Source organism: Sciurus carolinensis, chromosome 6, assembly GCF_902686445.1.
Source record: "Sciurus carolinensis chromosome 6, mSciCar1.2, whole genome shotgun sequence".
Taxonomy (NCBI): domain Eukaryota; kingdom Metazoa; phylum Chordata; class Mammalia; order Rodentia; family Sciuridae; genus Sciurus; species Sciurus carolinensis.
In genome coordinates, this window is record NC_062218.1 from 112,291,042 (window position 1) to 112,304,096 (window position 13,055).

General features: G+C 38.3%; 1 protein-coding gene across 4 annotated transcripts in view; it reads right to left on the reverse strand.

Moving 5' to 3' along the window:
- Positions 1–13,055, reverse strand: part of Megf10 (multiple EGF like domains 10) — a 168,186-nt gene that overhangs the window by 70,759 nt on the left and 84,372 nt on the right. For all 4 annotated transcript variants that reach the window (XM_047556736.1, XM_047556735.1, XM_047556737.1 and 1 more), the window contains one exon: positions 12,547–12,639. In XM_047556736.1, the coding sequence (XP_047412692.1) occupies positions 12,547–12,639 (93 nt within the window). The remainder of the gene's footprint in view (positions 1–12,546; positions 12,640–13,055) is intronic.

The following is a 13,055-nucleotide window of genomic DNA, read 5'->3' on the forward strand; positions in this document are numbered from 1 at the left end:
AAACAACTTTGTAAAGCTTCTCCATCCATGAAGAAGAACAATAAAAATGTATTTTCCAGATCCCCTGAAAGCACTAAAACCCCGTGTCCTTCACATGTCAAAAACCCTCCAAGAGCTGACAGAGTGCCAGCAATCACCACGGACAACCACACAGTGCCGTTCGGGTTAATTTCATTCAGTGGTTGAAAGAGAATCTTTATTCTTCTTGAAAAATGTTTGTTAAATGAATTTTCAAAGCATGAACTGTCATTTTATAACATCAGTGTAGGTTTAGTTCAAATTTTGAACCAGAAAAAAAAAGGATATAAATGTTTGTAGTTTAAAGCACCTAAATATAAACATGAATATCTCTCTATGAGAGCATATTGATGACCCTACACCCTACTTGTGGTGTAGAAAATCTCAAGGATATAAATTATAAGCTAAGATTAAGTAAGGATTTGGAGAGATTACATTTACTCACTGACATCAAAAGAATAATAACAACCTTGGGAGTCATTACAGGATGACTTGTTTTATGAAGTCTTATTCTATCTGTATTCTTGTGTTTGTTTATTCTCTTATTATTGTTAAGCATCTCCTCTGACTACTAATCATACTTATTGAGCATATACTACTTATCGCTAACATAAACTATAGTTAGGATTTCTACAGTGAGATCTATCATTTAATAATGTGCTCAGGGTTTGAGTGCCCAGGATGTTGAAGAACACAGAGGACCTATGTCTACAGCACCCTTGGGTAGAGGAGAAAGAGGAAAGGGAGAGAGGGCTTTCAGAGGAGGTGGGACTTGAGATGAGTATTGTGGGATAAGAATTCAGGAATACCATGGTGCAAATACTTACCACCTTCATTTCAGACACGAGAGACTAGGGGGCAGAGACCTTAAATCATTTGCCTAAAATTCCACAGTAAGAAAAGGAGGCCCTCAATGCTAAAAGGGTGATTTGATGCTTTTAATTTTTTTTTTAGAAAAATTACCTGAATTGCTTATGTATTTATTAGTTTTACACAAAATACATAACATCACCATGCATCTTGTTTTTTTCACTCAATAATATGATACTAACATCTCCCAATATTGACACATCTACTAATGCAGTAGAACATTAGATAGTTTATTATAATGGAGTATACATTAAAATTTTCAAATCATCCAGTTAGCATTGAGGTTTCCAGGCCTTGTTTTCTTACTGTGGGATTTTTGGCAAATTGTTTAAGGTCTCTCGTGTCCGAAATAAAGATAGTAAGCATTTTGCATGATGGCGGCGCTAGATACTTATCCCTCCATACTCACCTGAACCCCACCTCCTCTGGGAAGCGCTCTCTCCCTCTGCTCCGTAACCGTGCACTGTTTGCTCTACAGCATGCCACCAGATTAACAGTCTCACAATGCATCTAGCTGTCCCACATACTTGGCGGTGTTGTTTCTAAGTCTTCCCTGTTACAAACATGCAAAGAATATATCCTCCTCCATACATGGAGGCAAGGACTTCCCCAGGGTATATATAAGAATTATAAAGAGTTAGAAATAAAATTGCTGGATTATATGGTGCACATATACTAAAATTTACTCAGAAGAAAGCCAAACTGACATCTAAAGTTCCTCAGACAACCTACTCTCATGGGAGTGCTATATGGAAACGTCCTTTCACAAACTCTTGATATTGTCAATTAGGTGGTAAGAAATGGTATCTGTTCCGATAATTCACATTTCCTTGGTTATTACAAAGACAAGCATATATATGATTATTAGCTAATCAGGTTTTCTTGCCTCTGAATTACTTTGTTTCCTTGGCCTATTCTAAAATTAAAGGGATTTTTTCTTATTAATTTGCAGAATTTTTTTCACATATTCTATATACCAGTCAGCTATTTTATATGGTGCAAAATTCTACTCCCAGTCTCTTGCGTCTATCTTTAAAAAAAAAATCCTTTTTAAAGAAATTTTAAAATTTGATGTGGTCTAAATATTCTAAGAACTAATTTATAACATGAATAAATCTGTTTATAGTACTAATTTTACAAAGGTAGTTTCTTTCTTCTAAGTGGCTGATTTTCTTGAATGTATGAACAGAATTTTAAGGTATATGTAGCCTAGAGTTCAAACCAATTCCATTAGAATGTGAACTGTCTTTGAAAGTTCCCTCCACTAGTTTTGTGCAATGGTAATATGTGACAAAAATCTTGCAGTTTTCGCCCAATTTTAAGATGATAGCATTAGTTCATGGGCCAAGAGGTATAATCTCTACCATTTAACCTAATGGAATAGTCTTTATAAATAAGATTAAGCATTGCCATTTTATTACTTTCTATCCTTTATTAGTTTCATGCATCTTAAGTATATTTAATTTGCTCCAGGCTCCAGGCACAAATGTTCAAACTCTTTGAAATCAAGTAGGTTTTCTATGAATTAGAAGATGCCTTGACTGGAGAAGAATAGAGAGCGCTTAGTTTTTTAAACAACAACAACAACAAATTGCCTCTAAGGAAATTTTCAAATATTAAAAAACATTCTTTGACACAATCACAAATAATAAGATATCAGCCATATTCATGAAAAAAGGAGTGAATTACGAATAACCTAGAAAATTTAATTTCAGCCAGTTGACAACATAAACCACTATGGCAAGATAAACGTGGATCTATTAGAATCAGTTGTAGCCTAAACAATATGAGACGGTAACAAGAGGGTCCACAGGAACATCCAAAGTACATCATTATCTCACCCTGAGCAGAGGAGCCAGGGAGCACATTACCACAGTCAGAAAATGGTTCTTATGTGTTTATATGCAAGAAATTATTAAGATTTATGATCTAATATTTCTGTTCCTTGCATATACATTTTTTAAAAACTGGGCCAAGTTATTCCCTGCTATTTATTTGATAAAAAGGAGAGTCTAAAAAAGGTTAATGAAATTCTACTCATTGCTATGTGATTTGGAATAATTTGTAGTCTGGATTTCCTTGCCTAATTTTTTACTGTTCATACTCCATTGGGGTACAAACGAACAACAAGGGTCTATATTGTCACACAGAATCTTCATCTTGAAAAGGAATATGCAAAAGTTTAGATGGCAAAACTATTAAGCCTTCTCCATTCACATAATGGCTGACTTTCAAATAAACTTCTTCACCATGGAGTCCCCATTTCAGAAGTCATGCTCTGCATGAGTAATACTCTTCATGTTTACATTACCCTGTTTTCTCTCCTGCGTGTGAGGGGCTCCTGATTCCACAATTTCCTCCACATTCATAAAAACCATCTGTTACATCTTGCTTAGCTTCTAAAGTTTTATTTCAGCTGCCAGTTTAAAGGCAAAAAATTTTCCACTAAGTCCCGAAGCCTATTTTGCATAGAACCAGGATGAATCCTAGAAGCAGGAGCCTGTGCTTCCTAAAACCACTGATGAAAGACTTCATCTCTCCTGCCCATTCTCTAGAAGACCTTGGGCCACTTGGTCCAGGACTTCTGCAGGAGTTTGGCCAGTTTTACAACCTTCAGCTTCTCGATTACGCTGAAAGCACCTTGAAAGAAGAAGCAGTCTTACTCATCTCTCATATCTCATTTTTATGTCCATTACTGCTCCTGGCACATTTATACTTTCATTCCTTCCACCCACAAATATTTACTGAACATTATTGCATGCCTTGCACTGTGCTAGACTTAAGTGATAGCTAGACAGCAGTGAATAAAATAGACAAAAAGCCATGTTTTTATGTGGCTTACATCCTGAAGGGGAAGACAGACCAAAAAGAAACAAGTCAAATATTTTCAGAGAGCCATTTAAAACAAGTTAAAAGGAGATGTGATAGAGAGTCATGGGATGCTCTTTATAAACAGAAGTTAGAGAAGTCTATCAAGGTGAACCTTAGGCTGAGATGGAATTGACCAAACAAAGTCATGTAAGACTCCAGGGAAAAGAGCATTTCAGGCAGAGGAAAGATCAAGAACAAAGGCAGGAATGAAACTTGCATGTTCCAGAGGAGGAAGGCAGAAGCTGTGCAGGCAGTGTGACAACCTCCAAGGTAGCAGGATGGGGAGGAGTCGGGTAATAGAGTGGGACAGATCATGCAGGGCTTGGTGGATCATGGAGATTATTCTAACCTTATGGGAAACACTGGGGAGTTCGGGGAAGGAAAGCAATGTGCTCTGGAGCACATTTGTACAAGCTCACTCAGGTCTCAATACAGAAAGCTGACTCTAGTGGAGTCTGAGGAAGAAGTAGGGAACCCAGCAAGGAGACCACTCTCATCACCAGTGAAAAGATGGTTTGGTTGGAATGGCAGCAGTAGACGTGGAGAGAAGAGGTTAGATTTCGTTAGATTTTAGAGTTAAACCAACAGGATGTTCTGATAAACAAATATTGTACAAAGTTAAAAAAAATCAATAAATGATGTGGAGTGCAGTTAAATAGCTTGATAGTCCAACTGCTGCATACAAAGTCACTAGCATGAGTAATGTAAACGTCTATAGTATTTTCACTGTACCAGAAGCAGTATAAACCAGACATGAATTCATCTGGCTTGGACATCCATGATCAGAGGTTGGAAATAATGAAAAAAGGAAAAAAAAAAAAAAAAAAAAAAAACATTTCTGTCTGGAGAACCTCCTGGCAAGCAATTGTGGACAAAGAAGTGCCAGCTAAGGGTGAGTGTTTCCTGCAGAAGAAGAGATGTCCACAACGATGTCTTATTCTCTCTCTCTTTTTTTTTTTTTTTTTGGGTGCTGGGAATCAAACCCAGGGCCTTGTGCTTGCAAGGCAAGCACTCTACCAACTGAGCTATCTCCCCAGCCCCTCTTATTCTTATTTTAAGCATGTGGGAAGGGAAGTACAGTAATATCACAGAAAGGAAGGCAGCATTCATTCCAAGACAGGGTTGGAGGAATGGGGTAGGGATTCTCAGTCACTCCAGGTGGTAGAAAGGCAAAGCCGGAACTTTCTGTCTATGACTTTTATCAAACCGTTTGGACAATCCATCAATAAAATTACCTTCAGGGCTGTTCTGATGAACCATTCTAAGCTCTGTCCTTCCAAACCTATCATCAGTGTCTGTCCCCTCCCCACCACACGAGAGAACCCAAACAATTTCCAACTCTTGCTGCTCCATCAAGCTGATTTCTAAAGTCATTCTGACAGGGCGATGGGCATGTTAAAGGTTGGCTGTGAGGACAGGACTTCCAGGGTCTTCTCTCCTCAGACAACATCGATCCCACTATTGTGTCCAGGCACTAGATCTATAGGCAGACCTTGCTGAGGAATGTCAACTCTTTGTGCCTTACAATTTCTGACTTGTAATACATTTCAAATGGATTCCTCCACCCAAATACCCTGCAGGCAAAGTCTTATTACTGCCTCCACAACACACAGCTTGCCTTCTTTATACAAAAGGTTATCAGTGTTTCTGAGGTTGTACCTGAAAAAGCTGGAGATAGTCTTGCCTCCGAGGCATATTTTCACCACTTAGAAGGACCAGAAATGCAGTTAGTGACCAAATAAAACCCCAGCTTGGATTTTCTAGACCAAAATTAATTCCCATCTTTTCCTCTATTTGGTACTAATGTCAAAAACAAAGCGCCTGGGGAATAAGCATTTGAAAACTACTTGCTGGCTGCTGACTGCTGACTGCTGGTTGATTTAGGACTCCCCCATTCGTGCCCTATAGCCAGAGGAGAAATAAATTTCTCTATAGACACTTAGAACATTATAAGTAGGATTATATAGGTTAAGAAAACAAATATGTTATTACTACTCATACGAAAGGTCCAAAGGGTTTCCAAAACAAATAAAGGTCTCAGGAATTACATATACATATTCATTAAAGTAAGTCACACATAAAACCACTTCCTTGAAACATATCGTGATTGTAATCTGGCTCAACATTCTTGATATTATAAATGAGGGAAGCCCAGATTGGTGCTAATATTGGTTCATCATCTCTAGTGTCTCTCAGGAGGTTAATTTTAATACTTGTCTGGTGTTGTCCACCCCCGCCTCCTGCTCTTATTCCACTTGTGATTGGTTGCTGACTCTGGTTGCTTTCACTAAACCTCCTCTCCAACTTGGAAGACAGTGTACCACTGTGTTAAAGTTAGTGGCTCTGCATGAGATGTGAGTCTGGCTCCACCATTTGCTAGATATATAAACCCAGGTAGGTCAATTTTTCTGCACGCCCGCATTTCCTCAGCTATAGACTAGGAACTATAATTCTAACCATCTCACAGTATGTTGTGAGCATTAAATGAGGTACTCCTGTACTCCTACAATGATGCTTGGCCAACACCAAATGCTCAGTAAAGATGAACTTCCATTTCCAAAACCATCGATGTGACCCAACTTCTACATCCTAGGTGTCGACAGATGACCTCTCCTACCAGTTTACCAAGAAAAGAAAAGTTATCGAATACAAACTCCCTCAGGTCCTCTTCTCCATTGCCCCCACACCCCAGACACCCAGGAACCGATCTTCGTCCACTCCAGTTACTGTTCCCTTCCTCCTTCTGCCGGGGAACAGGAAGTGCTCCTTGCTAACGCCTCCATCACTGCCAGGGTCCAGACCCATCTCCCAGCTGTCTTCTCAGGAGATTTGTTCCCTTATTAAATGACCCCCTCTATCAAAGGAGTCTCCAGTCTCTCCCTTTTTTCTTTCACCATCTTCTCATTCTCTAAGTCATTTTCATCTTAAAACACGAATAAAAGGAAACAAAAAATTTTTCTTGACTTTACATCTACTTCTTACTTCTTACATTTACTTCTTTATTTCTTTGCTCCCTTTTTGTGGCTTCTCAGAGAAGTTTCTGGAGTGGTAGTTGACACTTTATCATCCTCTTTTCATTGCCTCCCACCCCATAGTAATCTGGTTTTCCCTCCCAGTATTATACTAAGTCCTTCTTGCTCTTGTTGCCTCACAAAACCTCTGGCTTCATTACCCAACTCCATTTAATTTTTCCTCAATCTACCTCTTCAATGGGGGCCATTCTCTTCCTCACACTTTTTACCTTTCTCCCAAGGTATGGGCTCTGTAGGACCAGGAACTATCCCTCATTTGCTCCTTCATCTCCAGCATCCAACATGATACGCTGAACACAGCAATCACTCAATGGAAGTTCACAAAATGAACACATGAATGACCTCTGAATTGTACAGAATCACAATCTAATTAAATGGAACAAACATTTTTATGCTCTAACCATATGCCAGGCATGATGGAGGCTAAAGAGATTAATAACACATGGCCCCTGCCCTCCTGGAGTTGTTTATCATTCTGTGAGGGAGGAAGAGGAATGGAAGGTTGATGTTGATGCTTGGACAGATAGATTGATGAGGTAAAAAACAGAGAGAGGGAGGGAAAGAGGGGGAGGGAAGAAGGAGAGAGGTAAGATAGATTAATGTCATTCATTCATATAGGTGAGGGTACACATTAGGATGCCAATAAAAGTAAAAATATGTGTGTGCTTTTTCAAAAAATAATTTTAATTAAATTTAAAAAGAGGCAATATGTCTGACTATAGTCAAGTAAATCATGGTTTCATTCCAGGAGAACAAACTTTGTACAGCTCTCTGGCACATCTGGTTTTTTTATACAGAGAATACACTGAGACCTGGGAACACCAACTATCTCACAGACAGGAAACCTTTTTCCATCGACATGGTAAAGTCTCAAATGGAAGCCTTTATAAAACTGAAACTTTGAAAATGTTTTCCAATCTCTCAGTCTTCCATGTATTTTAGAAGGAAAATAGTGTGATAGTTATTAATTTATTGTCATCTGACCATTTTTGATTCTTAATGTCAATAACTGGGTCACTCTTCTGGCAGACTGAATGATCCTGATCACCAAGGGGAAATTGGGTTGCTGCTGTACATAAGGTCTACATATTGGACCCCAGGGATCCTGTGGAGTACCCTAATGCTTCCATACCCAGTAGTTGAGATTAATAGAAAACATCAACAACCAAAAAAAAATCAGGACAAGTGGAAACTCAAACCTTTCTGGAAGAAGCTTTGGCCAATCCACCAGGTAAAGAACTTCAAGTTTCCAAGGTTCTAGATGAGTACAGGGGAAATACTGAATAGAAGAAGGAGAGTAGAAGAAGGAAGCCATAGAAACCATAGTTATAGCTTGAGTTACTTACTGCAGAGAAGAGGTGAATAGTATCTTTTAATATTTTTTCATGGCTTATTATGCATATGTATTTATTTTATTTTCTATTTTCTCTATCTTTCCCTTTTCATTTCATTTTATATACATGTTGTTGCAAGTTAACTTTAGTATCTAGGAAACAGAATATTCAGTCAACTGTGACTGGATTTGAAAAAACATTAATGTATCTAGTAATGGGTACAACTAATGGGATTTGCATCACCTTATATTGAGAAGACAATAATAACATGTTCACTTATAAAATTAGTAACTATTTCAAGTGGGAATACAGAGTTGTTTTGTTGGTGTATAGGAATTCAAATGCGTATAGAATAACACATACAGAAGCCAAGTAACCAAACGTGCAGCCTGCAACAGCTATCGATTTGTCGCCTTCTAGCTCTAAATTTATCCTTCATTGCCTGTTCTACAAAAGTGTATATGGGCCCTTTAAATCTTTTTTTCTTGGCCTGCTGGTTGAACGTTAAGCATTTTCAGCAGAGGGCGCTGGAGAGACACTGCAGAAGGAAGGAGTTTTCCATCCTGGTCCAAGTGTGCTTGCTCAGCAGCCAACTCCTGTTGTCTAAGTACAATGTCAAAGGCTTCTCTGAGACCTGCTCCCCAGCACCTACAGCTTTTCCGGTGCTCTGTTTCTGCAGCACAGGGTTTGCTCCAGCACCAAGATCTTGAAACATGGACAAGCTTCTCTAGCATCCAGATCCTGCAGTACAATGGCCAGCAGCATCCATCAGTCAACACCTGCCCTCCCTCTCCCCTATGGCATTTTTTTCTTTTTTAAAAGAGTGCTCCTGGTGAGACACCACTCCATGAAGAGCTTTCTCAAGCATCCTTTAGGGCAGATTTCCAGCAAGTTCTGCTAGAGCTGTACCGCAACAGCCTCCCTGCCAGTGAGCTGTGGCTGTGTCCTCTTCAATGAGGTCTACACCACATCTCTCTGGGACTTCCTTTTTGGCCAGTCCATCTGAACTGTAGGGGTGGTGGCTATTCCTTATATCTGCTATTTCTGAATTTTATAGCTCAATCTACCTCATCATTCAATCCCTCATTATTCCAATCGCATTTTATAGTTAATAATTTTTTTTAATCAAACTTTCTCCTTTCAACTTACTGTGTGTCTCAGTTGCAATGGGCACACCCAGCACCCAGATCTTGGTTTGAAAATACCATTCTCCAATAAAAAGAACCAGGGATCCTTTCAGAAATGGCCCATTCCAGGACTAAGGCAGGAAAAATACATCATGAATCTGGAATATCTTATAGTAACAGAAAGGAAAGCAGTGCTCAAATTCACAAGGACAGGCATGTCCAAAGGACACAATGGGCCAAGACTGAAACAATTTGAGCAACAAAATAAAAAATGTAATATTGTCATATAACCCAAAATTTCAAATAAATTTACATAGTCCAAACTGATATAAATTATTAAGTAAATGGAGGAAAAGAAACATGTCTTTTTTTTTTTTAAGAAGAATTCCAAACACTATAGGAAGAGGTTCCTTCCTCAATAAATGGAAGGGGGCTCTTCACCCCTGAGGGTAGATTATGTGACTTGCTTTCACAGAATAGCATAGGGAAAAGTCCTATGTTAATGTGGAGAAACCTCACAAACACAACGTCACCAAGCGGTGAAGGTAACCAGGTGATGCATCATGGGTGGATCTCATGTGACTATCCTGATTCCATGTGATGAGAAGGACACTTAATTCTCAAAGTACTTTTCAGAACTCATCCCCCTCCAGAGAAGCACATATTGGGGACTGCACAGGACACCTGCCCTGCCCTCATCTACAGTGTCAAGATCATGAAAAACAAGGGAAGACTGAGAAACTGTCACAGAGAGAGGAGACTGGGGAGATGTACCATAGGACATAATATGGTACTCTAGGTGGGAATCTGGAACAGAAAGAGGACATTAGTGGAAAAACTGATGAGATTCAAACAACTTCTGGAACTTATTTACTACCAATGTGCTAATGTCAGTTTCTCAGTTTTGACAAACTGATGGAAATTTAAGAGGTTAACAATAGGGGACATCGGGATCGGGTATAGAGATATAGAAACTCTCTGTACTATCTTTGCAACAATGCTGTAATCTAAAATTGTTTCAAAATAAAAACTTTACTCAAAAAAAAAAAAAAGACTGCAGTTTCTGTGCCTGATTGGACCTTAATAGATACCAAGAGTGGGACTAATTATAAAAGCAGTCATTTTATGGATCTAACATACATCATCAAGTTATGCAGAGGAGTAACCATGGAGAAGGAAAAATAGAAATAGAATTATTAGAAATTAGGCAGTTTTAACTCTGATATATCGTCAGTGACTAGAACATACATTTTGTTCCAGAGTTACCTGGCCAAGAGTAAATGACCTAGCACATTTTCTGAGATAGGGGTAACTTCCATAGACAAAAATCCAGGTAACAAAACCCAGTAGTGGTTCAGCTCAGAACAGCATTCTCTTGTGCTTAAAGAAGGTGTCAAAAATGATTTTCTCTGAACCTCTTTAAAGACTTTAGACATCTGTTCACGCTTATTTATGCTTTTGTTCATTATAAAGCCAAAACATGAGTTGTAGAGAATACACTACAAGTAGTTTAATTACCATATTCCAGTATTAAAAGAGCATATGTTCTCAGAACTCTGGAGTCTTCATTCAAAAGTCAGTAAACTCTAAAATAAAGCAATGTGTTTTGTTTTTGATTTTGTTTTTGGTTTTGTTTTTTTTACTAGAAGGCCCAAATCAGTTCTAGAGTCCAAAACCAATGTAGGCTTTTGTTTTCCACACAAACACTCTTCAGTCTGATCTCTGAGCTTGAGGTAGGCTACAATTTTTAGCAAACAAAGTATGAGTACGACTGAAATTATTCCACAGCATTCTTTGCTCTGGAATTAGTAACAAACCTCACTTTTCAAACAAAGAATACATGTACTCTCTCCTATCCCACTGCTTTATAATAATGTTATTTTTCTCTAAAACGTCTGGGCTCAACTGATTTTTAAGTTGGAAAAGTTAATGAAAGCAATATTGCATTTGAGGCCAGAAAGATGGACATGAGCCAAATCCCACATCCCAAACATTCTGCCTCAATGGCATGTGAACAAAATGCCCACTCTCCTCCTGCTTTCCAACAGAAGCAAAACAAAACCCTGCAAGGCAGTTACCCACTGGAATTGAGAAGCTTGTCAGGAGCAGAAAGACACACACGCACATACACACACTCACACATACACTCCCTGTCCCTGTCCAAGGTACAATAAAAGGGCTCTTTCACACCAAGAGTTCTGTGCACAGACAGCACAAGGGCTTCCCCTGGAGATGCTGCTTCAGGGAAAGCCAAGAGAGCACAAGTTCAAAACGAGCAGTCCTAACAAGGTCAAGAGTAAACCCCCATACTCCACAGTAAGCAAGCAAAATTCTTAAAACCAGTTTATCTAGACAGCTTAAAGTCCTTTCAGACTAATCTCAGAAAATTATTTGGTAGCAATGAAGAAAAATTGGTGCTATCATGGGAACATGCTAATTTTAAAAAAACTATTATTTCCTTTTTATGTATGTAATGCTTTGTGCAGTACAGTTTAGTTGCACTTCACTTTCCTCTTACATTTTTCAAGGCCAAAAAGGAAGAGCAGGAAGTGGACGTGATTATGTAGGCAGAATGAGTTAGCTAGAAGACTTAAATTTTAACTATGAAATTTAGGAAAACAACTGTATTCTATGACATTCCATCATTTAATCTGCATAATAATAAATACAGGATTTTAGGTACAGCCTGCCTGTATCATTTTAGAATTACAACTCTAGCATAACAAAGAAAGATTGGACACCATGTTATGATTTTATTTAGTTAAGTATCAAAACATTCTTGAATTTTCATTTATTACAAATTTATCTCCCCAAACTTTACTGAACATATGTTCATTATTTCCAATACAAATTGATATATTAGTATCAAAAATACCAATTTTACTTCTGAGTTAAAACCAACAGGTGATAAATTTTAGTCACTAAGAAAGTGTCTTAGATAAACGAAGTTAAAAACAAAAGAATACAATAGCTGTATTACCCAACATTACCTTCCTAAAGTAAAGAATCTAAATTTTGGACCCTACTCTAGAAAACACATTCATATTCATGAAAGTATGAGTATCAGATTATTAAAATATCTTTTTCCAAGTACCATTGTTCCTAATTAACAACAGTTCTGTATGTACTACATGAATGTATTTAAAAGGAACGCATATGAATGAATTGGATTTGGAATGCACACCATGCTCTGTTTGGGATGAAGAGGGAAACCATAGCTCTGGGTAATCTGCAGACAAGGGGCCCATAGAGTAAAAACATCCCCAAGACAGACAACAACAGGTGGAAACTTACCACTGGAGCAGTTGGTCCCACCCCAGCCAGGCTCGCACTGACAGGTGTTTGGAGCAATGCAACGCCCATGGACACATTTATCAGCACAGTGAGCTGTCAGAGAGAAAATCAATCAAATAAAGAAAGTTGGCACAAGAAAAAAAAAAAAAAAAAGCCAACAACACAGCTGTTGCACATCCTAGGCTCAAGTGTCACTTAAAAACAACATGCATACTTGATAATTTTCTTCAATCCATTCCTCAGTCCTCTTACAGTCTGCTGTACAACTAAACAATTTCCCTTTTTATTTTGATATCTCCAAATAAATTCCTCCAGTTCTCCTTGCTTAATTCTACTTCATGCTACATTAGGAAAGAAGTTTCAAGGAAAATTGCCTAATCCACTTTTTTAAAAGAGAAAATTATCAAAGAGCACCAAATATATCCTGTTTGGGGAGGAGCATATGTGTAGAAACAAACCACAAAGCAAGATACCAGCAGAGCAGACCAAGAGGTGATTCCCTTCATGTA